Source organism: Sinohyriopsis cumingii, chromosome 18 (assembly GCF_028554795.1).
Source record: "Sinohyriopsis cumingii isolate HCF-2022 chromosome 18, ASM2855479v2, whole genome shotgun sequence".
Lineage (NCBI taxonomy): Eukaryota > Metazoa > Mollusca > Bivalvia > Unionida > Unionidae > Sinohyriopsis > Sinohyriopsis cumingii.
In genome coordinates, this window is record NC_142978.1 from 51,253,302 (window position 1) to 51,281,257 (window position 27,956).

The window sequence follows — 27,956 nt, forward strand, 5'->3', positions numbered from 1 at the left end:
TTGTGCTAGAACTTAAAGAATGAAAAATCATCCCAGTTACAACTTAATAGTTTTCTACCTGACCTCAGGTCACAATTATCATTTTATAAAAGAGATTATTACCTAATGGAAAATAAACTTCTTGAATGATCCTGACGTTTACAAAATAAAAATGTTCTTGTTAGAAAGTCATTTGCTAAAATTATAATATGTAACATGTATTTTGCCAAGTACTTAAGGTGAATTCCAACAACCTTGACCTAGACCCACATATTCACTTCTATTAATAATAATAATTCTGATTTTAAACCCATACAAACAGAGTTGTTGTTGTTGGGCTTGACGCCATTTTTCAGCACAAGATAGGCTATATATGGTGGCCAGTATTAATGGTGGAGGAAGAACCCTGGAAATCCCAGGGAAGAACCACCAACCTACGAGAAGCTATTGGCAAGCTTTCTCATGTACCAACATTAGCCGAGCCCGAGACTAGAACCCGCACAGGCAGCTGTGAGCTGGTAGTAATCCGGAACTCAGCTACTCTGGGCCTCTACATAAAAAGAATAATTCAGTTATGAATTAATTGTTTACAGAATAAAATATTTAAAGAGTCAATTCAGGTCAAGAAGAAACTGAACTCAGTTTTGGACAAGGTCAAGTCCATCATACATGTATACTCTTACATTTGTTACGAGTCTGTGCTCTTAAAATAAGTAACAGAAAAGAGTGAAAGACAACAAGCTTTGTAAATTTGACAAATATAATTTATTTCTCTAGAATACAAATGGAAAATGAGAAAAGAAACTTACGGTATTGTAAATTAATTAAAAAGTAATCGAAGAATTACAGACACAAGTATTAGTAATTTAAATTCCTGAATAAAATTCAATAGAAGTCCTGAAAATATCCCAAAAGTGAAATCAATGACATGTCTGTGGTAGTTATTGAGTGCTGATGTGTCAACAGTCTTTTGTTGAATCACAGAAATATAATTCCAGGTTTGAATATACTATATATTCCAGTAAATGTCTCTGTCCAAGAATTTTATCAAAGTACCTTTGCACTTCCAGAGAAAATAATCACATGAATTCAGTAATTTGAACAAAAATAGATTTTCCAGCCCAAAACTCCTGGTCACAACATACAACTTAAAAAGTGCTCAGTGTTAAAGAACGAATGAACAAGTCCTCACAATTAAAAGATTATATAGTCCTCTTCTTGACCTCAGGTAACCATTTGCTTTTTTCTGAAAAAATCATTACTTAGTGGAAAATAACCTTCAAAATTGAACTGATCCTAATCTTTATAAAATCAAAACCATAACCTGTAAAATTCACTTAGGAAACTCCAAAACTCTGACCCAAATCAACATATTTACTTCTCATATTAATAATGATCCTGATATTAAGTTAATAAACAGAGAATAATATAGCTATGTATTAGTTGCTTACATAAATGAAATAAAAAAAATTAAAAGGCAATCAGGTCAAGCAGAAATGAACTCAATTTTGGACAAGGTCAAGTCCATCATACAATGTTACATTACAATAGCATGTAATGAAATAAAAAAATTAAAGCTAATGTGATGTTTGTCTAAATGATCTTTACTGACATGTTTAGTTTTATTGTTGTTGTTGTTGTTGTAGGGTTTAACGCCATTTTTCAGCACACGATAGGCTATACATGGCGGCCAGTATTAATGGTGGAGGAAGAACCCGGGAAATCCCCGGAAAGAACCACCGACCCTCGAGAAGCTACTGGCAAGCTTTCTCACATAGCCACATTGGCCGAATCCGAGACTCGAACCCACATAGACAGAGGTGAGATGGCAGTGATCCGTAACGAAGAGCGCTTTAGACCACTTGGTGTTTAGTTTTAGCAAAGTTTAGTAACATTCAATAAAAAATATCAAGATACAGAACATCAATTACCTTTAATGTAGTTTATTATTTTAATGATATAAAACAGTAATAAATTCTTTGCTATTCAGAGGTAGGTTGTGTTAGGCTGTTTCATTATATCCCATGTATTGGTTTTCTTGATGTTATTCAACTTAGCCCTGTAACCCCCTCCAAAAAAATGGTAGAAATACGTGTAATGTGATGACAGGCTACCATAGTCATAAAACATCTGTTGATTCGGTTCATTCCCTGAAATAAATAAACTACCATATTCGTAAAACATCTGCCGGTTCGGTTCATTCCCTGATATAAATAAACTACCACAGTCATAAAACGCCTGCCAGTTGGGTTCATTACCTGATTCTTTTAAAATACCACGTTTGTAAAATCCCTGCTGGTTGGGTTCATAACTGGATTCTTATGAACTACCACCCATAGTCATAAAATGCCTGCCAGTTGGTTTCATTATCAGCTTCTTATAAACTACCACAGTAAAAAAACACCTGCTGGTTGGGTTCAATACCTGATATAGATAAACTACCAGTTTTAAATGCCTGCTGGTAGGGTTCATTACCTAATTCTTATAAACTACCAGTTTTAACACGCCTGCCGGTTGGGTTCATTATCTGATTCTTATAAACTACCAGTTTTAAAACACCCTCAGGTTGAGTTCATTAACTGATATTGATAAATATCATTGATAAACTGCATACCTTCAGTGTGTGAAGCTCAAAAGAAATCTCACAGGACCAACAACCTGAAAATGCTACTCAACCTGTCCATAACCAACTGGTCCTACTTTTTGTTCTACATTAAGACAAATAATAGTCAACAACTCAATGGTAAATTCAAATAGACATGAATATCAGCCCTTTGTAATGTTATTTATATTAACAGAAAAGTGGAAAGGTATTTATCATATGCCAACTTTAACACAGCAGTGTTGCTATTTACTGACCATTGTTGCTATTTACTGACCATTGTTGCTCTTTATTGGCCAGGACATGGATGCTAATCGTCCTGCTGATCCAGATCCATACGTAACTCATCTAGAGGCTGGGCATCATGATGTAACTAGTGATGAATGGTCTGATTTAGAGTCGGAATACGAATCAGGATCCTCATCCAGTGACTTAAGTCATCAATGATAGTACGATAACAAGACCCAGCCTCCAATGATGTGTCACAGTGTGGCACCCAATATACAACCATTTATGACATAAGATCTGTGGAAAGAGGAGTTCTATCAGAAGATTCTTGGAACTTCATCAGGATCAAATGCAGCAGAATGCTGCTGAACAGTTATAGTTTGTTCAACTCACTGTGAATTATATCAGTATCTGTAGATCAGTGTATTTTCATCTCAGCATCTTGATGTGTGGATAAATTTACATAATTAAAATATCTGCATCAGCAAGTTACTTTAAACTAATTTACATTTCAACTTATTGTATGTTTGTGATATAATTTGTCTAATTAGCATACCATGTCTTGTTTAAATGTGGCACACAATTACTCCCGGAACTGATCTGTCCTGTATTACAAATGAACTCTTCCATAACTCAAGGCAACATGGTTGATTACATGTAAGCAGACAACTCTTTTACCAGAATATGTCAAACCAGTAGTGTTGCTCCTCTGTACGTTGATATAAATGGTGTTGAAATCATGTGTACGCAGAAAGAATCCTGCAGCATAACATGATGAGAGGCATACCGGTACATGAAAATTTAGTGAGCTACTGTTTCAGATATCCTTTGCAATGCTGAGCTGAATGAATTATAATATTGTCATGGTCTTAGCATGCATCCTGTTTCCATACGCTAAGTGAATTATGTAACTCAACTATCTTTTTTTCCCACCAATCTGTTCTGAAATTGGCTTTACATAGGACCGGTGGGCCACTGGCAATTTTGCATACTGCATGCCTCTGCTGTTTATTACCTGGTTCTGATCAACTACCAGTGGTAAAGAAATGCTTCTTTTGGTCATTACCAAAGTCTGACAAACTATATATGTTGGAAGGCGTGCCTCTAGTGCTTGCTACCCAATTCCGCTAAACTAACACAGTGATAAAATGCATGCCTCGCTACACTGTTTGAAGCTGTATTAATAACTTTATAATGCTGAATTGCACCAGACCTCTCAATGGTTTTATTCAATTTTTTAGAAACAAATTTCAGCAAAAATGTTTCAACTCCAATTATGCCATGTCTAGGACAATATCTAAAATGTTGTTTCATTCGTGTACGATGAAACTCTTATTATTGTCATAGTAACAATAATAGTCACAATATAACAATACGAAACTCTCATTATTGTCACAGTAACAATAACAGTCACAATATAACAATGTAAAATTCTCATTGTTGTCCCAGTACCAATAATAGTCACAATATAACAATATGAAACTCACATTATTGTTTCAGTACCAATAATAGTCACAATATAACAATATGAAACTCTCATTATTGTCCAGTACCAATAGCAGTCACAATATAACAATATGAAACTCTCATTATTGTCCCAGTACCAATAATAGTCACAATATAACAATATGAAATTCTCATTATTGTGATAGTACCAATAATAGTCATAATATAACAATATGAAACTCTAATTATTGTCACAGTAACAATAACAGTCAAAATATAACAATGTAAAATTCTCATTGTTGTCAGTCAGTAACAATAACAGTCACAATATAACAATATGAAACTCTCATTATTGTCTGAGTAACAATCATAGTCACAATATACCAATATGAAACTCCCATTGTTGTCACAGTAACAACAATAGAGTAAAACAAATTCTGAAGTCACAAAATACTCCAGTACAAGACTGTGGTAACAGAGTACATATCTACATACATAGAATACATATTTTGACTGCTAAAAACATGGAATACATATCTAGGTCAATAATAATATAGAGTACATATCTACACACATAGAATTCATATTTTGACTGCACAAAACATGGAATACATATTTAGGTCAATAAAAATAATATAGAGTACATATCTACATACACAGAATTCATATTTTGACTGCACAAAACATGGAATACATATTTAGGTCAATAAAAATAATATAGAGTACATATCTACATACACATAATTCATATTTTGACTGCTAAAAACATGGAATAGACATCTAGGTCAATAATAATGTAGAGTACATATCTACATACATAGAATTCATATTTTGACCGCTAGAAACGTGGAATACATATATAGGCCAATAATAATATAGAGCACATATCTAGGTCAATAGTAATATAGAGTACATATCTATATACATGTATATAGAAATCATATTTTGACCACTAAAAAACATGGAATACATATCTAGGTGAGTAATAATATAGAGTACGTATCTACATACATAGAATATATATTTAGACTGCTAAAAACATGGAATAAACATCTCGGTATATCCTAATATTGAGTACATATCTACATACACAGAATTCATATTTTGGCCACTAGAAACATGGAATACATATCTAGGTCAATAATAATATGGAGTACATATCTAGGTCAATAGTAATATAGAGTACATATCTACATAAATAGAATTCATATTTAGACTGCTAAAACGTGGAATACATATCTAGGTCAATAATAATATAGATTACATATCTAGGTCAATAGTAATAATATGCAGTACATATCTAAGGCAATAACACTGAATGGCCTGATATCTGAACCATACTCAAGATATGATAGAATTTATCTAGGTAAATAACCTGAACAGCCTGGTATTTGGGCAATAATACTGAACAGTCTGGTATTTGGACCAAAGTCAAGACATGATACAAGAAACATATACTTACGTCAATAAAACTGACATTTAGACCAAAGTAAAGCTATAACTGACTAAATGCATATCTAGGTCAATAAAAATGAACAGTCTGGTATCTAGACCAAAGTCAAGATATAATGCATGAAATATACCAAGGTCAATAATACCGAAGTCTAGTAACTGAACCATAGTATTTTGAAATTTCTATGATTTTTATTATATTTTCAATTTCCAGTCCACAGATATTGTACTTGAGCATGAAATTAGGTTTTCTGGTCAAAACCTTTCCCAAACACTGAAACCTGAAAGCATAAAAATCAAAACAGTCCAGGGATCGTCCTAAGCTTCGCCAATGTCACAAATTGCAATTTTTTTCCTTATTGGCGACAAAATATACCATCTGGTGATTCTTCTGGTGACAACCTTTCTTGGCTGTTCAATTTGTACATACAATCATGGATATGGAGTGAAGATATTCAAAGGGACCATGAAAGGAAGCCACAAACTTGTATACAAAATGCATTGGAATCTATCTGTTACATAAAGAAATCCTCTGTTCCTATTGACAAACCCATCTTTACTGTGCATTTTTCATCATAATCCACTTTTGTTGAAATCTGGCCTGATTACTCTATGCTGTGATACACTCAATCATGCTAACAGGACTATTTAACAATCGACCGACCTTTTGCAGACATAAATAGAACCAGCTACAATTAATTGAATGACGGCTAATCCTTCTGTTGTTTTTTTTAAATGTAAATATAAAATAAATTTGCTGAAACTTCAGAGAAAACTGATTACCTTTTGAAGTACTGTTTGCTGTGTATAAATACAAAGCAAATGGAAAAGACACTCAATCAGAATTATATACTGTCAACAGTGCAACTTTATCATGGGTAAACTTAAGTTAGAGTTTGCGTGTTCATCAATCCTAAGAGTAAGTTAACAAAATTTACAGCAATTGGATTTAGTGCAAATTCATCAGACAACACAGTCACTGAACCTGATGTCATACCTGGCAGTCCAACATCATCTACAGGTAGTGATGGTAGTAATTCTTTAAGTGCAACACCACTTCATGATGATCGGGTCAAAAGTTCACGAAAATTTCTTGACATCCGGAAACTTGGTGTCTGTGGCTGAGATATGATACAAAGTTAAAGCAGATGTTCTGTGATAATTGTATCAAGGCATAAGTCGTCAATTCATTTACAACTGGCTGTGTATTTAAACTTCGTTTTCACTAAATATTCATGGATTTTTCGGGTCCAATACACATGAAATTCTCTTGAGACACACTGTTTCTCCCTGTGGTGTTCATTATTCCCCACCCCCCGGCCGTGCCCCTATTTCATATTCTGGTCAGATGTGCCCAAACTGCACAGTAGCCAAAGGTTAGACTCAAGCCTCTTCGACATACCTCAAACTGCCTGTTCTACAGTGAGTAAAAGAGAGCACTAGCAATTGACTGACAAATAAACAATGCCCTTTTTTATAACTAACAATGACTAAAATGTGTGTGAATTTATGCTAACAGTTCAAATGTGGTCTCGAGCTACCATACATGTGATAACTATTTCCCACATTTTATATCCCACCTTATTTCCTTATTGTGAACTCATATATGCATATAACACTGCTTACTAAATAACATATTTTATCCGATATTTATTTCGAATTATTGGCGGGGGGGGGGGGGCACATATGCTCTGTGATATGTTTCTTCATTCCTTCTTTTAGTTTAATGATGGTAATGAATGCTTATATATACTGTATATTAATGCCAGGTGTGGACTAGTGTAAGTTTCATTGGTGGGAATGGCGATCCTAGTTTGCTTGTCGAGAAAAATATCTAAACATTCGGTGATCATTCTTGGGATTTAGGAAGCAACTCACTACAATCAAAGCATGTAAAGCACAGCAAAAATAAATTTCTGAACTCCTGGTTGACAGAGATGTACTTTGTGAAGCTAGCCATAGAGGGGTGGGTGGGGGCATTTAATTCCTGAATACATGAAATCAACAGTCGCATTATACGTCACTTATCTTACATTGCAAAGTACGACCATAGGGATTTAGTATTAAAATGTCATTAACTAAAGTTCCTTACAAAACTGTTATTTGGAAAATAATTTGAAAATAATATACATAATACAGATTTGACTAATACCTGATGTATCTATTACAGAGACTGTAGATGTCAGGAAAGAAGATATTTTACATTTGATAGTGCATTTATTTCAGGTGATAACAGTCATACCAATGCACCAACGGTGATGCGGGATGCAAAGACCATGGAAGTAGTCCAAAAAAGTCATGTAATGATATATTTTGTAATATTATGGCTGTATTGCTTCTTGTCAATTAATAATAAGTACCCCATCATTTTCAGTTTTCACTGCCTATTACATTAATAGACCTGGAAAAATGTTCACCATTTGTTCTGCAACAGTTTTTGAAGATTGGTGACAAAATATTGAGGCTGGTGATTTTTTTGCCGACAACGTTTTAAAAGCTAGGACCATCCATGAAAACCTTTTCAGAACACTGAATCTAGAATGCATTAAAATCAGTTGTTCACACATACTACTAACATTAACAGACTTTTTTGTTACAATGTAGAGTACAATATATTGGTATGCAATATCTTTAAAAAACTGAATTCACATAATAATTCACATTCAACCTTCTCTCTGCTTTGCATTCCAGTCCTCACTCTCCTTGACTTGTCTGTGCCACTTGGAACAATAGACCATGATATATTATTTCAGTCTCGAGCACGTATTTGGTGTTAATGATACACCCTTACTATGGTTCAAGTCCTACTTAGTCAACAGTACAAACAAATTGTCTGTGAATGTAAATATTCCAGCTTAGTTGATCTGTTTTAGTGTTCCACAAGGTTCTATTCTCTGCCCCTTTCTCTTCGTGCTATACACATGTCATAGATCGATATCCAGTGTCTCACCAATTGAACACTTATGACATTCAAATATATAATTCTATCTGCCCAACTCAAGTTGAGGCTACCATCCAAGGCATAGACAGGTGCATTTCTGATGTGAAGTCATGGATGACATCGAACAAACTATAGATGAATGATGATAAAACTGAAGCCATCCTGATTACCATGGAGAGACTCTCATTCATTTCCTTTACTTCAGACAATAAGTATCAGCAATACCAACATTAAATTTACAGTTAATATGAAACCTGGGTGTCACTCTAGACAGTACACTTTCATTACACCAATACCTGGGTGTCACTCTATAAACAGTACACTTTCATTACACCAACATGTAGTGAATATATGCAAGGCTACATATCTGGAGCTGAGACACGTCAGCCTCATTTGCAGTTTTCTTTCAATTTATGTCACTAAAACACTTGTGAGTTCCTTAGTACTTTCAAGTCTGGGCTGTTTTAATTCACTTCTATCTGGTTCGCCTCAATATCTATTGCAAAAACTTTAAAAATTTAAAAACGTGGCTGCTTGGATCATCCTTAGAGTATGGAGAACTGAGCACACCTACCCCCTCCTCTCAACCTTCATTGGCTCCCCATCTGATCCAGAATCAAAGAAAATTTCTGTTTACTATACTTAATTTTACTGACTGGTTCCAGTCCAATATATCTATTTGACCCATCCATACGTACACCCCATCTAGAATCTTACACTCCTCTTCCAATGCTAGGCTAAGCATCCTCATTGTTTCCACTGTTATAACAAAGTCTTTGGGGCATTCCTTTGCATACCTTGGCCAGCTAAATAGCACGAATTGCAAACAGATCTTAGACAAAAGGACACCATGATCCGATTCAAGAGTGTCCTTAAAAGTCACCTACTCTGGCCTCAAGAATAGACTTAATGCTTACTACCTTAATTATTGTCAGCATTTTTTTGTCTGGAATTTCATGGTGTTTGTTTCTGGAACTTCATTGTTCTATACATTTTTAAGTGTTATGTATTATTGTAAAGCACTTTGAGCTTCTAAAGATTAGGTGCTGTACCAAGTCCACATTATTATAACTATTATAAAATGAACTCCATTCATTATTATTGTTGTTAATTTGATTCTACAACACAACACCAGCAGTTTATTTAGTACCAAGGCAACAGGAGTCAAGTGCTTTGCCCATGAACACTAACTGGAGTCAAGTGCCTTGCCCAAGGATACTAACTGGAGTCAAGTGCCTTGCTCAAGGACACTAACTGGAGTCAAGTGCCTTGCCCAAGTACACTAATTGGAGTAAAGTGCCTTGCCCAAGGACACTAAGTGGAGTAAAGTGCCTTGCCCAAGGACACTAACTGGAATCAAGTGCCTTGCCCAAGGACACCGAGAGTCAAGTGTCTTGCCCAAGGGCACTAATTGGAGTCAAGTGCCTTGCCCAAGGATACTAGTTGGAGTCAACTGCCTTGCCCAAGGACACTAACTGGAGTAAAGTGCCTTGCCCAAGGACACTAATTGGAGTAAAGTGCCTTGCCCAAGGACAGTAAGTGGAGTAAAGTGCCTTGCCCAAGGATACTAATTGGAATCAAGTGCCTTGCCAAAGACCACTAACTAGAGTCAAGTGCCTTGAACAAGGACACTAATTGGAGTCAAGTGCCTTGCCCAAGGACACTAATTGGAGTCAAATGCCTTGCCCAAGGACACTCCATTCAGCATGTTAGCCACTGAGTAACTGCAACTCTTCTTTTAATCCCCAATGAAGTCACCACTTACATCACCCAGCTGTGAAGAAAACTATATAATGGCAAGAAATGTACAACTCACATATGAAACTAGAAGAACATACACTTAGTTTTCTTTACACCAATTAAAATATCATTATCATCATCAAAATCATCACTTGGCTGCCAAAAATAATAATTATTCTTTTTAATGGTCAATAATTATCTACATGTATATAAAAAGCAATGATCGACATATAAATCAAGCCTAATATGACAGATTGAATTCTACGTTTAAGGTAGAAAAGGGCCTTAGTACTTGTGTTCGGTAATTACAGATACTAGCTACCTATGAGAACTCATTAAATATTTACAATTTTAAAATTTTCATTCTAATCAGTTCAAGTGTATTGACATGTTGTGTTATGTCATTTGATTTCAAGTCGAGAGAACAGTATGCAGAGCCATTGTAAATAAGCGTTTCATGAAACTGTACCCAAAGTGTATTTTTGGAACCCCCAATTGGAAAACAATACAGCAAACTGTGACATCACACAGGCACACACACATGGCATCCAGGGTGATCATGCATATTGCCCGCCCTTCACAATACCTCTGACTGCAAGTGAGTACAGTTACAAATACATCAACATGGAAATCGACTACACTCACTGGACATGGTCAACATCATTAGTCACAAGTCAGATGTGTCAAACGACTTGGGTCAAGTATATCATCATGTAGTATAATCCCATTAAGATCTACACTCATCAGATGAGTAGAGCAGTGATAATAGTTTCACCTAGGGATTTATAACTCACTAGACAATTTCCACAGCTAGAAGCTAATTCAACTTCAGTCAACTCAGATCAAATCTCTTTTTTTTGTTGTAAAGTCTGCAGAAGAGTACTATTTTTAAACAAAAATGTTCAGCTTTGCAGGTTTAGAATCTGTAGGTGAGTACATTCAGTTATATTTCTACAAATATATTCACTGCACCTTCTGTTCATCGTCAGGTTTAGAGTCTGCAGGTGAGTAGAGTCACTGATATTTGTACATAGGGATTTACAACACTCAAAAGACATGGTCAGATTAATCAGCCTGAGCTTAGTTAGACTTGTCAGTCTACTCAGGTCAAGTATACCATCATGTAGTGTAATGTTATTCATATCTACAGTCTGCATGTGACTACAGTTACTGATGCTTCTACACAGGGATTTACAACACTCACTGGACATGGTCAGATTAATCAGCCTGAGCTCAGTTAGACTTGTCAGTCTACTCAGGTCAAGTATACCATCATGTAGTGTAACGTACTTCATCTCTATAGTCTGCATGTAAGTACAGTTACTGATGCTTCTACACAGGGTTTTACAACACTCACTGGACATGGTCAGATTACTTAGCATGAGCTTAGTTAGACATGTCGGTCTACTCAGGTCAAGTATACCATCATGTAGTGTAATGTTATTCATATCTACAGTCTGCATGTGAGTACAGTTACTGATGCTTCTACACAGGGATTTACAACACTCACTGGACATGGTTAGATTAATCAGCATGAGCTCAGTTAGACTTGTCAGTCTACTCAGGTCAAGTATACCATCATGTAGTGTAATGTGATTCATATATACAGTCTGCATGTGAGTACAGTTACTGATGCTTCTACACAGGGATTTACAACACTCACTGGACATGGTCAGATTAATCAGCATGAGCTCAGTTAGACTTGTCAGTCTACTCAGGTCAAGTATACCATCATGTAGTGTAATGTGATTCATATATAGAGTCTGCATGTGAGTACAGTTACTGATACTTCTACATAGGGATTTACTACCATCACTGGACATGGTCAGATCACTCAGCACAAGCTTAGTTAGACTTGTCAGTCTACTCAGGTCAAGTATACCATCATGTAGTGTAACGTAATTCATCTCTATAGTCTGCATGTAAGTACAGTTACTTATGCTTCTACACAGGGTTTTACAACACTCACTGGACATGGTCAGATTAATCAGTATGAGCACATTTAGACTTGTCAGTCTACTCAGGTCAAGTATACCATCATGTAGTGTAATGTTGTTCATATCTACAGTCTGCATGTGACTACAGTTACTGATGCTTCTACACAGGGATTTACAACACTCACTGGACATGGTCAGATTAATCAGCCTGAGCTCAGTTAGACTTGTCAGTCTACTCAGGTCAAGTATACCATCATGTAGTGTAATGTTATTCATATCTACAGTCTGCATGTGAGTACAGTTACTGATGCTTCTACATAGGGATTTACTACCATCACTGGACATGGTCAGATCACTCAGCATGAGCTGAGTTAGACTTGTCAGTCTACTCAGGTCAAGTATACCATCATGTAGTGTAATGTTATTCATATCTACAGTCTGCATGTGAGTACAGTTACTGATGCTTCTACACAGGGATTGACAACACTCACTGGACATGGTCAGATCACTCAGCATGAGCTGAGTTAGACTTGTCAGTCTACTCAGGTCAAGTATACCATCATGTAGTGTAATGTTATTCATATCTACAGTCTGCATGTGAGTACAGTTACTGATGCTTCTACACAGGGATTGACAACACTCAATAGACATGGTCAGATTAATCAGCATGATCCCAGTTAGACTTGTCAGTCTACTCAGGTCAAGTATACCATCATGTAGTGTAATGTTATTCATATCTACAGTCTGCATGTGACTACAGTTACTGATGCTTCTACACAGGGATTGACAACACTCAATAGACATGGTCAGATTAATCAGCATGATCCCAGTTAGACTTGTCAGTCTACTCAGGTCAAGTATACCATCATGTAGTGTAATGTGATTCATATATACAGTCTGCATGTGACTACAGTTACTGATGCTTCTACACAGGGATTGACAACACTCAATAGACATGGTCAGATTAATCAGCATGATCCCAGTTAGACTTGTCAGTCTACTCAGGTCAAGTATACCATCATGTAGTGTAATGTTATTCATATCTAGATTCTGTAGGTGAGTAGAGTTACTGATGCTTCTACATAGGGATTTACTACCATCACTGGACATGGTCAGATTAATCAGAATGAGCTTAGTTAGATTTGTCAGTCTACTCAGGTCAAGTATACAGTCATGTAGTGTAATATTAATCAATTCTAGAGTCTGCATGTGAGTACAGTTACTGATATTTCCACATAAAAGTTTACTACCATCACTGGACAAGGTCAGATCCCACAGAGCGAGCTCAGTTAGACTTGTCAGTCTACTCAGGTCAAGGCTACCATCACGTAGTTTAATGTCACACAAACTTAGAGTCTGCATGTGAGTACAGTTACTTATGCTTCTACATAGGGATTTACAACACTCACTGGACATGGTCAGATTAATCAGCCTGAGCACAGTTAGACTTGTCAGTCTACTCAGGTCAAGTATACCATCATGTAGTGTAATGTTATTCATATCTACAGTCTGCATGTGAGTACAGTTACTGATGCTTCTACACAGGGATTTACAACACTCACTGGACATGGTCAGATTAATCAGCCTGAGCACAGTTAGACTTGTCAGTCTACTCAGGTCAAGTATACCATCATGTAGTGTAATGTTATTCATATCTACAGTCTGCATGTGAGTACAGTTACTGATGCTTCTACATAGGGATTTACTACCATCACTGGACATGGTCAGATCACTCAGCATGAGCTGAGTTAGACTTGTCAGTCTACTCAGGTCGAGTATACCATCATGTAGTGTAATATTAATCAACTGTAGAGTCTGCATGTGAGTACAGTTACTAATATTTCCACATAGAGATTTACTACCATCACTGGACAAGGTCAGATCCCACAGAGTGAGCTCAGTTAGACTTGTCAGTCTACTCAGGTCAAGGCTACCATCATGTACTGAAATATTGTACAGATCTAATTTCTGCAAGTGAATACAGTCACTGACCATTTTACAAAGTAGTCTATTTTCTTTATATAATGCTATTTTAGTTAAATGCAAATACATAGCAAATGATTTCATTGTAGTTGCCAAATTTAAACTCATTAATTTGTTTAAAAAGTTTTCAGATTTCCCAACAATGATGTCTGATAATGGTAGGGATGCTGAAGTTCCCACTTCATTAAGGCAAATTTCATACAGAGAAGACAGGTTTATTATTCCTTTGTCATACTTATTAGATTCTTGTCTGTACTTCAACACCTTGCAATCTTGATCACAAACCTGACAAATGCGGTTGAAAATGACCTCTCCTAGATTTGGAGCCAATCCAGATGTGAAAATTACCAAGTTTTCATTTTGTAAAACATCATCTAAACATGTCCATGATGAGAGCAATTCTTGTAAAACTTCCTCATTCAAAATTAAATGTAAACTGGCTAAAAATTCTTGTAAAGAGAAATGAAGAAAAGAAATGCAATAGTTTCTCTCCAATAGAGAAACTGCATCAGACTGTGAAAGAATTCCACAATCAAGAAGTACCTGAAGTTTTGATTCAGCAGTTTCTTCATCCTTATCAAGGCTCTCAAGAAGTTTTTCTATACTCATAATAACTGTTGTTCCCTGTTGTCTCTGAACCAGAAAGTCATAGGAGAGTTTGCTTATCAATTTTAAGAATGAGATACCAAATGTTTTAACCAAGAGAAATGATTCCACTGCTTTTGTGCTTGAATCTGACTTTTGAATCCAATCAAGATGTATATATTTTACCTTGTTTCTGCTTAAACAACGCTTAATCATACAGTCTATGATTTTAGTATACAATACACTATATTGGTCTGGCAGTGTCTTGTCATCACACCAAACATTAATAAAGAAGAGAAGAAGCAAAGGAACACTTCTGAAGGTTGCAAAGATCTTCTTTCTTTGAAGTGATTCAGTCATATCCTTCACCAAACTGTCACTGACACCCTTATCATGAGCATGGATGACTTTAGTTGCAAAGTCAAGGGCACCTTCATCATCAAAGCCCTGTACATCTAGTAACAAGTCATAATGAGCATGAGCTTGTAGACCTAATTTGGAAATTTGCCAAGGTCGAGTGGAAACCAGAAGCATGATCTGAGGATAGAGTCTTCTTTCCAGTAGATCATTCACAAAATTAGGAGCTTTTGATCCTATTTCATCTAGTCCATCTAATATTATCAAAACCTTCTCCGGCATTTCTTGTAGCAGTTTACACAGAAAATTCTTGTTCTCAATATTATCTGGCATGAAATACTGTCTGTGTATAACATGCAATAAATCTTCCTGACTGTTAACCTTAGCAAGATCAATAAAGAACAAAAATTCAAACTGTGAGAGTATATTCTCATCGCCAAGTGCACTTGTGGAAGATAACTCTCTCTCACCTGCTGACTCAGGGTCTACCTGGTAATTCTTGACCCTACACCATGTCTGAACAACCTTCCGACAGAACACAGTTTTACCACACCCCATAAATCCTTTAATGATCAACCTTCTGTTTTCTTTGTCTCCAAAGAGCTGATGATATGATCTCAGATATTCAGTTTGTTTTGATGTACTTGGTTGCACTTTATCTTGTAAATGACCTTGACTCTGTGTGTCTATCTTCTCTATAAGGACTCTAGTAAAGATGTTATCAAGAAGAGTGGTCCAAGACTCATGAAACGGTGAAATTGGTACCACACTGAGGGACTTGTAGCAAAGAAGTAAGTCCTTCTGATGACGCTGGACTTGAGCAGTACTGAGCGAAGAAGGTGACATTTCTGTGGGAATAAGAGTATACTAACTTTGACAATAATGAATAAAAGAAAACAAGAAAGTCCTGAAAATAGATAGATAGATACATACATACATAGACAGATAGATAGATAGATAGATTGATAGATCAACAGATAGATCATAGATGGATTGATAGATAGATATTAGACAGATACATAGATAGACAGACAGGGAGATAGGGGTAGTTCAAATTATATGATATTGTCTTCATATAAAAATTATCTCAAGAGACGGGTACTTCAAATTTCATATTTTATACATCTGTAGAGAGAGACAGGAGTAGTTCAAATTAAATAATTTAAACATCTTTAGAGAGAGATATTGGGGTAGTTCAATGATATTTTATTCAGCTATAGATAAACAGAGAGAGAAACATAAAGAGATGGGTAGTTCAGATTACATAATAAAGAGATAGAGACAGAAATAGATAGGGGTAGTTCACATTACATGATCTGTTATTCATCTATAAACAGAAATAAATAGACTAACAATGGATAGAAGGATCTGCATGTAGATAGATGCATGCATACATACATACATACATACATGCACATACATACACACAAATACATACATACACATATATGCACATACATATACATACATGCATGCACACATGCATAATACATAGATACATACACATCCATACACATACAAACACACACATACACAAATACATGCATAAAAATACAAACACATACATAAACAAATATGTAGGTAATATCATCTGCTCAGTTATTTATAATTAATCAACCCATCCAACAGATTTGTTGATGAAATTCTAGCTCACATCACTGACTTTTCGCTTTGCAAAAAAAATCATAGGAATGACTACTAATACAATGTATTTTTACAGAAGTCAAGTAGACATTTCATCTATTTATGAGACATGACATGAACTGTAGGTAGCTGTAAACCTGTAGTGCATTGTAACATTTTGACACACACAGGAACAAACCCACATGAAAAACCTCAGACTCTATCACCAAAACTCTGTGACTGCTGGGTATCTACTGCAGATGAACAAAGAGAGCTTGATATTAAGGTTTTACTTTTAAGTGACAGAGCAAGAAGAATTTGACTATAAGGTAAGGGCAAAAAGATTGAAAGTCCAGACAGTCACAGTGAAAATGAACAGTCAGTTAACTACATACAGTATACATCTTTCCAAATGATTTAAATGCTAAGGGCATTAATTAGCATTTTTAGCAGTTAAAACACTGACGGTTTGGAGGGCTGAAATTAAACCAGACTGCATAAGATCTGATGGAAGGATATAACTCTAGAAATATTTACATCCATTATACTGTTATACACATACCGCCGAAGTAATCTTTATAATTTGCCTGTTTCTGTTCATATTTTTATAGGGACAGGCTTGGCAGTATCACCAGTAAGTGATATAGAACCTCTGGACATCAATGGTTTATAATTCTTCATAAAATAATCAGACTGGGGTTTGTCTGACCCAAACAATGTATTGGTTTCAATACAAAACCATGACAACTTAGAAATAACAGCATTTGGAATAGCTTTGTCTTTTTTCTGTGCTTACTTTTCACCCAACAGCATCATAAAAAAATGTGCCCTTTCCTTTTATGATAAGTGCAAATAGGAAGATATAATCATTCCTGCTCAGTCTTATTTGATATTTGTTTCCTAAAAGTTGTGCCAGATTGAGATGAAGAATTACCCATATTAAACTGAGCTGGTTGTGGCCAAAACCAATGCTGAAAGGATGACTTCTTGACAAATGAAACTTTGTGAGTCAAGAAATAATTGTCAGCTGTGTGAGCAGCACTTTCCAAAGTTTCCACATTCTGCTCATCAAGACAGGTCTTGACATCACTAACTCTTCTATTACTATGAGATGTCTTACTTCCAAAATATCAAAATGTCTGGCAAGTTCAAGCAACTCATACTTTTTCATACCCTAAAACCTTTCACTAAAGAGGTCTTAAATCTGAAATTAAAATCTTTACCAGATACAACAAAAATTCTGAAACAAAGTCAATTAAATTTTAAAGACAATTTTTGGAATATACATACATCTCAAATGTCTTATGAAATGTATTTTAAAATTGTCTTTAAAAAAAATTCATATCCCAACAAGCTGCCACTCTGTTACAATTCTATGGTCCTAAACTATGTCACAGAAAGAAAAGAAAAAAAAACAACTTTTGCAAAATCAAGAAATAAATTAATTCTCTATTGTTATAAAATGAAAATTTAATAGGAACTTTACGGTATTGTGAAATGAATCCCAAATAATCCTAAAAGTTCTATAATATGTCTAAAACATATGTGTTCTAATGAACTCCAATCTGGAATGTGCCAATATACCAACAGTCTTTATCTGGTTAATGTACCAAAAGTCTTGATGTACCATAATGATATAATCCAGAATGTCTTTGAATGAATTCACAATAATCTCAAAATAGTGTTAGTACAAACAGTCAATGAGCACTTTGTAATTCCATAGAACAATTTAAATAACCAAGTCCTCTCGATTATATCTGAACACAAAACTAAAAGTGATTCCTCACATATTAAAATAACAAAAAAATAATTATGTTTATCACAACCTTATATAAATATCCAAGATGCAATAAAATGACCAGGATGTAGGTTAAACATTCTCTTCCAGAACATTCTAAATTGTAAATAAAGCTAGACCTTGAACTCAGATATCAGTAAACAACTTACTGATAATTTATAAACATGTCAAAATTGAGGTTGGCCATAACTACTGAATCCCTCTCAATTACAGAAAAAAATCAAGCACACAATACAAAATAAATATACATTATATTTTTTTGACTAATTGCTGGTGTGCAAAACGCCCTTCTTGCTGTTTCAGACAATAATCCAGGCTTTAATTTCTTTTTGTTTGGTTTGGAATTTGTCACTTTTGATTTATCAATGACCATAACTTGTGTGATATGTAAGTAATGCTGAAGTTGATGGTTATCACTGTAACCAAGCCACTAAAACCAAGCATTTTATTTTGTGCAAGTAGACATCTGAACTATTTACTTTATACACAAATTCTGAACCAAAGTTGTTAACAGTGAGTGTATAAACTGTTACAGTGCATGCTAACCTTTGACATTCATTATCAGTGTAACACCTGTAAAGGTCAGAAACTCCTTCATTTCATTTTCTTTCTCTAAAGTACTGAATTTCCTTAATATATTCTTACTTAGAGAATTTATCAAGAAAATGTTGCTAAGAAAAGTTCAGAGGAAAAATTAAAACCCTACTGTACATATGCGCCAACTATACAATCTACCCTACAAAGTTTCAAAAATGATTTAAGAAGTGTGGAGAAGCAATAACCACTTTTTTTTTAAATTTCAAAAATATTCCTGAAATTGAGCCAGAAAAAACAAAAACATCTAGCCTACAATTTGTTTATTACAATCCTCTTTACAGTGTGGATTCAGAAGTGATGAAAAGCTTTGGTTATGTATGTACACACTGACAGAGAGATATATGGATGAACAGATGAACTGATTGATACACAGGGCCAGCAACAATATTTGTTAGTATGGATAACAAAACCCTTATAACAGTTTAGAAGAAGCAATGAAAAGTTTAATTTTCAAAAAGTATCATTCTTGGAAATTTATTTCATGATCTTTCACTAAAATTGGGCCAGAGGAAAACAGCGAACCCTAATGCACATCTACGCACGCCACGTGCCTTCAAAAGAAAGTTTAAATAAATCTTCCAAACAATGTCAGAGGTGAAATGATCCAGAACAATTAGGCAACATAGAAAAATGGGCTAGATGAAAACATTATCATGGATCTCCACAAACCACATATGTGACTTACAATGTTATAATCAATCTCTGAAATACTGCTCCTGTGACCTAGTGGTCAGAGCATCTGCCTCAAATACAGGTGGTTGTGGGTTCAATCTCAAGCTGAATCATACCAGAGACTTACAAAAATGGTACTAACAGCTGCCTCTCTTGGCACTCAGCATTAAGAGGTTAGTGTTAGGACTGGTTGGCCTGGTGTCAGGATAATGTGACTGGCTGGAACATCATGCTACATGTCTGCGACATGATGCCCCAGTGCTAGACATCACGATAAACTGCCACACTGCAGACATCATAGCGATATGACTGAAAAATTGTTAAACCTACGTTAAAAATTCAAATCACACACACACACACACACACACACTCAATCTCTTAAGAAGTGTTTTACAGTTTTAAAGATATGGTCCAAAAGTAAAATATAAGTCTTTACTGTGCATCAACACCACATCCAAGCAGTGCTGTAAAAGCCACAATAGGATGTTTTTCCAAATACCCCAATCTGGTAATTTTTCAATGGATGGGTATGTACTGTAAGTCTTAGAGTCATTCAATGAATGGGTATGTACTGTAAGTCTTAGAGTCATTCAATGAATGGGTATGTACTGTAAGTCTTAGAGTCATTCAATGAATGGGTATGTACTGTAAGTCTTAGAGTCATTCAATGAATGGGTATGTACTATAAGAATCAGAGTCATTCAGTGAATGGGTATGTACTGTAAGTCTTAGAGTCATTCAATGAATGGGTATGTACTGTAAGAATCAGAGTCATTCAATGAATGGGTATGTACTGTAAGTCTTAGAGTCATTCAGTGAATGGGTATGTACTGTAAGTCTTAGAGACATTCAATGAATGGGTATGTACTGTAAGAATCAGAGTCATTCAATGAATGGGTATGTACTGTAAGTCTTAGAGACATTCAGTGAATGGGTATGTACTGTACGTCTTACAGACATTCAATGAATGGGTATGTACTGTAAGTCTTAGAGTCATTCAATGAATGGGTATGTACTGTAAGTCTTAGAGTCATTCAATGAATGGGTATGTACTGTAAGAATCAGAGTCATTCAATGAATGGGTATGTACTGTAAGAATCAGAGTCATTCAATGAATGGGTATGTACTGTAAGTCTTAGAGTCATTCAATGAATGGGTATGTACTGTAAGAATCAGAGTCATTCAATGAATGGGTATGTACTGTAAGTCTTAGAGTCATTCAATGAATGGGTATGTACTGTAAGTCTTAGAGACATTCAATGAATGGGTATGTACTGTAAGAATCAGAGTCATTCAATGAATGGGTATGTACTGTAAGTCTTAGAGTCATTCAATGAATGGGTATGTACTGTAAGAATCAGAGTCATTCAATGAATGGGTATGTACTGTAAGTCTTAGAGTCATTCAATGAATGGGTATGTACTGTAAGTCTTAGAGACATTCAATGAATGGGTATGTACTGTAAGAATCAGAGTCATTCAATGAATGGGTATGTACTGTAAGTCTTAGAGTCATTCAATGAATGGGTATGTACTGTAAGTCTTAGAGACATTCAATGAATGGGTATGTACTGTAAGTCTTAGAGACATTAAATGAATGGGTATGTACTGTAAGAATCAGAGTCATTCAATGAATGGGTATGTACTGTAAGTCTTAGAGTCATTCAATGAATGGGTATGTACTGTAAGAATCAGAGTCATTCAATGAATGGGTATGTACTGTAAGTCTTAGAGTCATTCAATGAATGGGTATGTACTGTAAGTCTTAGAGTCATTCAATGAATGGGTATGTACTGTAAGAATCAGAGTCATTCAATGAATGGGTATGTACTGTAAGTCTTAGAGACATTCAGTGAATGGGTATGTACTGTAAGTCTTAGAGTCATTCAATGAATGGGTATGTACTGTAAGAATCAGAGTCATTCAATGAATGGGTATGTACTGTAAGTCTTAGAGTCATTCAATGAATGGGTATGTACTGTAAGTCTTAGAGTCATTCAATGAATGGGTATGTACTGTAAGTCTTAGAGACATTCAATGAATGGGTATGTACTGTAAGAATCAGAGTCATTCAATGAATGGGTATGTACTGTAAGTCTTAGAGTCATTCAATGAATGGGTATGTACTGTAAGAATCAGAGTCATTCAATGAATGGGTACATACTGTAAGTCTTAGAGTCATTCAATGAATGGGTATGTACTGTAAGAATCAGAGTCATTCAATGAATGGGTATGTACTGTAAGTCTTAGAGTCATTCAATGAATGGGTATGTACTGTAAGTCTTAGAGACATTCAATGAATGGGTATGTACTGTAAGAATCAGAGTCATTCAATGAATGGGTATGTACTGTAAGTCTTAGAGTCATTCAATGAATGGGTATGTACTGTAAGTCTTAGAGTCATTCAATGAATGGGTATGTACTGTAAGTCTTAGAGTCATTCAATGAATGGGTATGTACTGTAAGTCTTAGAGTCATTCAATGAATGGGTATGTACTGTAAGAATCAGAGTCATTCAATGAATGGGTATGTACTGTAAGTCTTAGAGTCATTCAATGAATGGGTATGTACTGTAAGTCTTAGAGTCATTCAATGAATGGGTATGTACTGTAAGAATCAGAGTCATTCAATGAATGGGTATGTACTGTAAGTCTTAGAGACATTCAATGAATGGGTATGTACTGTAAGTCTTAGAGTCATTCAATGAATGGGTATGTACTGTAAGTCTTAGAGACATTCAATGAATGGGTATGTACTGTGAGTCTTAGAGACATTCAATGAATGGGTATGTACTGTAAGAATCAGAGTCATTCAATGAATGGGTATGTACTGTAAGTCTTAGAGTCATTCAATGAATGGGTATGTACTGTAAGTCTTAGAGTCATTCAATGAATGGGTATGTACTGTAAGTCTTAGAGACATTCAATGAATGGGTATGTACTGTAAGAATCAGAGTCATTCAATGAATGGGTATGTACTGTAAGTCTTAGAGTCATTCAATGAATGGGTATGTACTGTAAGTCTTAGAGACATTCAATGAATGGGTATGTACTGTAAGTCTTAGAGACATTAAATGAATGGGTATGTACTGTAAGAATCAGAGTCATTCAATGAATGGGTATGTACTGTAAGTCTTAGAGTCATTCAATGAATGGGTATGTACTGTAAGTCTTAGAGACATTCAATGAATGGGTATGTACTGTAAGTCTTAGAGACATTAAATGAATGGGTATGTACTGTAAGAATCAGAGTCATTCAATGAATGGGTATGTACTGTAAGTCTTAGAGTCATTCAATGAATGGGTATGTACTGTAAGAATCAGAGTCATTCAATGAATGAGTATGTACTGTAAGTCTTAGAGTCATTCAATGAATGGGTATGTACTGTAAGTCTTAGAGTCATTCAATGAATGGGTATGTACTGTAAGTCTTAGAGACATTCAATGAATGGGTATGTACTGTAAGAATCAGAGTCATTCAATGAATGGGTATGTACTGTAAGTCTTAGAGTCATTCAATGAATGGGTATGTACTGTAAGAATCAGAGTCATTCAATGAATGGGTACATACTGTAAGTCTTAGAGTCATTCAATGAATGGGTATGTACTGTAAGAATCAGAGTCATTCAATGAATGGGTATGTACTGTAAGTCTTAGAGTCATTCAATGAATGGGTATGTACTGTAAGTCTTAGAGACATTCAATGAATGGGTATGTACTGTAAGAATCAGAGTCATTCAATGAATGGGTATGTACTGTAAGTCTTAGAGTCATTCAATGAATGGGTATGTACTGTAAGTCTTAGAGTCATTCAATGAATGGGTATGTACTGTAAGTCTTAGAGTCATTCAATGAATGGGTATGTACTGTAAGTCTTAGAGTCATTCAATGAATGGGTATGTACTGTAAGAATCAGAGTCATTCAATGAATGGGTATGTACTGTAAGTCTTAGAGTCATTCAATGAATGGGTATGTACTGTAAGTCTTAGAGTCATTCAATGAATGGGTATGTACTGTAAGAATCAGAGTCATTCAATGAATGGGTATGTACTGTAAGTCTTAGAGACATTCAATGAATGGGTATGTACTGTAAGTCTTAGAGTCATTCAATGAATGGGTATGTACTGTAAGTCTTAGAGACATTCAATGAATGGGTATGTACTGTGAGTCTTAGAGACATTCAATGAATGGGTATGTACTGTAAGAATCAGAGTCATTCAATGAATGGGTATGTACTGTAAGTCTTAGAGTCATTCAATGAATGGGTATGTACTGTAAGTCTTAGAGTCATTCAATGAATGGGTATGTACTGTGAGAATCAGAGTCATTCAATGAATGGGTATGTACTGTAAGTCTTAGAGTCATTCAATGAATGGGTATGTACTGTAAGTCTTAGAGACATTCAATGAATGGGTATGTACTGTAAGAATCAGAGTCATTCAATGAATGGGTATGTACTGTAAGTCTTAGAGACATTCAATGAATGGGTATGTACTGTAAGTCTTAGAGTCATTCAATGAATGGGTATGTACTGTAAGTCTTAGAGACATTCAATGAATGGGTATGTACTGTGAGTCTTAGAGACATTCAATGAATGGGTATGTACTGTAAGAATCAGAGTCATTCAATGAATGGGTATGTACTGTAAGTCTTAGAGTCATTCAATGAATGGGTATGTACTGTAAGTCTTAGAGTCATTCAATGAATGGGTATGTACTGTAAGAATCAGAGTCATTCAATGAATGGGTATGTACTGTAAGTCTTAGAGTCATTCAATGAATGGGTATGTACTGTAAGTCTTAGAGTCATTCAATGAATGGGTATGTACTGTAAGTCTTAGAGTCATTCAATGAATGGGTATGTACTGTAAGAATCAGAGTCATTCAATGAATGGGTATGTACTGTAAGTCTTAGAGTCATTCAATGAATGGGTATGTACTGTAAGTCTTAGAGTCATTCAATGAATGGGTATGTACTGTAAGAATCAGAGTCATTCAATGAATGGGTATGTACTGTAAGTCTTAGAGACATTCAATGAATGGGTATGTACTGTAAGAATCAGAGTCATTCAATGAATGGGTATGTACTGTAAGTCTTAGAGTCATTCAATGAATGGGTATGTACTGTAAGTCTTAGAGACATTCAATGAATGGGTATGTACTGTAAGAATCAGAGTCATTCAATGAATGGGTATGTACTGTAAGTCTTAGAGTCATTCAATGAATGGGTATGTACTGTAAGTCTTAGAGTCATTCAATGAATGGGTATGTACTGTAAGAATCAGAGTCATTCAATGAATGGGTATGTACTGTAAGTCTTAGAGTCATTCAATGAATGGGTATGTACTGTAAGTCTTAGAGACATTCAGTGAATGGGTATGTACTGTAAGTCTTAGAGTCATTCAATGAATGGGTATGTACTGTAAGTCTTAGAGACATTCAGTGAATGGGTATGTACTGTAAGTCTTAGAGTCATTCAATGAATGGGTATGTACTGTAAGTCTTAGAGACATTCAATGAATGGGTATGTACTGTAAGTCTTTGAGCCATTCAATGAATTGGTATGTACTGTAAGTCTTAGAGTCATTCAATGAATGGGTACATACTGTAAGTCTTCGAGTCATTCAATAAATGGGTATGTACTGTAAGAATCATTTTCAGCCCATTCTCAGATCCTAATCAAACTTCTATAGACAAAATATTCCCCCTTCTTCCTTATATGTATTTGATGTTTATCCAGGACAGCTTTTAATAAAGGAAATTAACAAATAAATTGCCTGTGGTTTTCTCCACCATCATGCAACCTATATTCATGGACTATAGATACATAGGTTAAAAAGTTCCTATCAGGCATATTGCCAAAACATATATATCCACAAGTGTGCATTTAAAAGGCAATGAGCATAGCACTCTATAAGCAGACCTGCCAAACCTGACAAGTCCATCTCAGTAACGCAGTTGATTTTTTTTTCCATAAGACTGACCAGTTTTCAGTAAGGTGTAACAAAATATCAACTGCTATAATAATTGTAAACCTGGAAAACGTAATTAAAAGTTTGATGCAGTGACGATAAAGATTATATTCAACTGAAAAGTTTGTAAAGTACGCGTAGACTTTATTTACCACTAGTACAGTTGCACAAACTTTAGTTTCAAATCCTATGCAAGACTCAGTGACTTGTTGCTCTCTCTCAACTTGACATAATTCTTGGAAATTCTTTTTTAATTTCACATGACGACGGCAATCATATCTCCCACCATGAAACGTACTCAAATTGGCACATGATGTCCAATAAACATAATGTGTCCTTTCCAGCTTTTATTCACAAGAATCTGAATACTTCTTTTTATTCTTCTGTGTTAATTTGTAACACTTTTTTAAAAGCTTTTTTTCCCTTTTGTCTTAAACATGCATTGCTTTCTGGACTCCATTTTAAATTTTTTTATAATCAACAGTCTGATCATGCAGATGCTTTGTGAGAACAAATAGGTGCAGTTTAAAGCATCTGTGATGCTTCTCTAGAATTATTCTGGTTCCCTGACTTATTTCACTAATCCTAGTATGAAACCCGGATCCATATCAAACATGGATGAACCGATTATCCAAATTTTTTGGCAACTATAATTTTTCCATAGTTTTTGCTTGTATGCCACAAGTCCGTATTTTAAAGGTAATTTTCTTAAGACTTAGGCAAAATCGTAAGAGTTGGCAGGTCTGTATAAGACTGATATGTATAAAACTTGATTCTGGTTTTGAAATAATGTATAAATGATAATTTCCATTAGGTATGACTGATTACCTCAGACAATTTTTTATTTAAAATGCTTTGTGCATGTACATGTTTAACATTTACTTTCCATCATATTTTTGCTAGAATCACCCCAGAAAAGACAAATTTATGTATTTGTTGATCAATGTTTTGACAAAACAAATACAGTGAAACAACTATGTACATTAATAATAGCAAAATGTTAATAGCGTGTATAGAGAAGAATAAAAAAATGTTCAAAATGTGAACAACAAAAGCTGTTTGATTATGCACTGTTCGGAGGAAAAGCGAAGTTTGTATTATTAATAATTCAACAAAACATTCATTATGATGATGACTGATCCTACATTTTGATATCATATTATGAGAGAGAGAGAGTACTACACAAAACGCTGTAAACTAGACAGCATGTGAGGCATGGTTTATTATATTGCCGACCAAGGATATCAATTTTGATACATTTATTGTCAAGAAGATAATTGGCACTAGAAGGGGCTGAATTGCTCTGCTTCACATTCAACAACTGAGTACAACAAATAATTTTGTCTAGAGTTGAGGAACTGAGGATGCATAGGAAGCTCCTCAATTAGCATTATTATATGTCAAGGTCATTTGCAGATTTAATAGCCATTCTGGATTTTACTTTGTTTATCATTAAGGGTCTTAATTAAAGAAACCAGTATGCAGGTTTTAAAAAATGCAATTCAATTATTTTGCTATTCATCAATTGCCTTGTCTCATTTATAGAATTATTCACACAGAGAAACTGTACTTGAATTTCCTTCTTCAACTATCTGCCTTAACAATGTGTTTATCATCTACTTTGTCAATACTATAACACTGTCTTGATCATACTGCGCCAATACTCTATCATTGTCTTTATCATACTGTGTCGATACTCTATCATTGTGTTTATCATACTGTGTCGATACTCTATCATTGTGTTTATCATACTGTGTCGATACTCTATCATTGTCTTTATCATACTGCGCCAATACTCTATCATTGTGTTTATCATACTGTGTCGATACTCTATCATTGTGTTTATCATACTGTGTCAATACAACTGCCTACTTTAAAATTGTGTTTATCATACTGTGTCAATACAACTGCCTACTTTAAAATTGTGTTTATCATACTGTGTCAATAAAACTGCTTACTTTAACACTGTGTTTACCATACTGTGTCAATACTCTATCATTGTGTTTATCATACTGTGTCAATACAACTGCCTACTTTAAAATTGTG

The 27,956-nt window shown here is 35.1% G+C and overlaps 1 protein-coding gene across 1 annotated transcript in view; it reads right to left on the bottom strand.

Annotated features, from left to right (window-relative positions):
* Window positions 1-729: 729 nt before the first annotated feature.
* The window catches only part of LOC149776629 (uncharacterized), a 52,782-nt gene continuing 25,555 nt past the window's right edge, over window positions 730-27,956 (bottom strand). Inside the window, exon 5 of the mRNA XM_089941324.1 lies at window positions 730-16,098. Within this exon, the coding sequence (XP_089797450.1) occupies window positions 11,291-16,098 (4,808 nt within the window). The 3' untranslated portion in view covers window positions 730-11,290. The remainder of the gene's footprint in view (window positions 16,099-27,956) is intronic.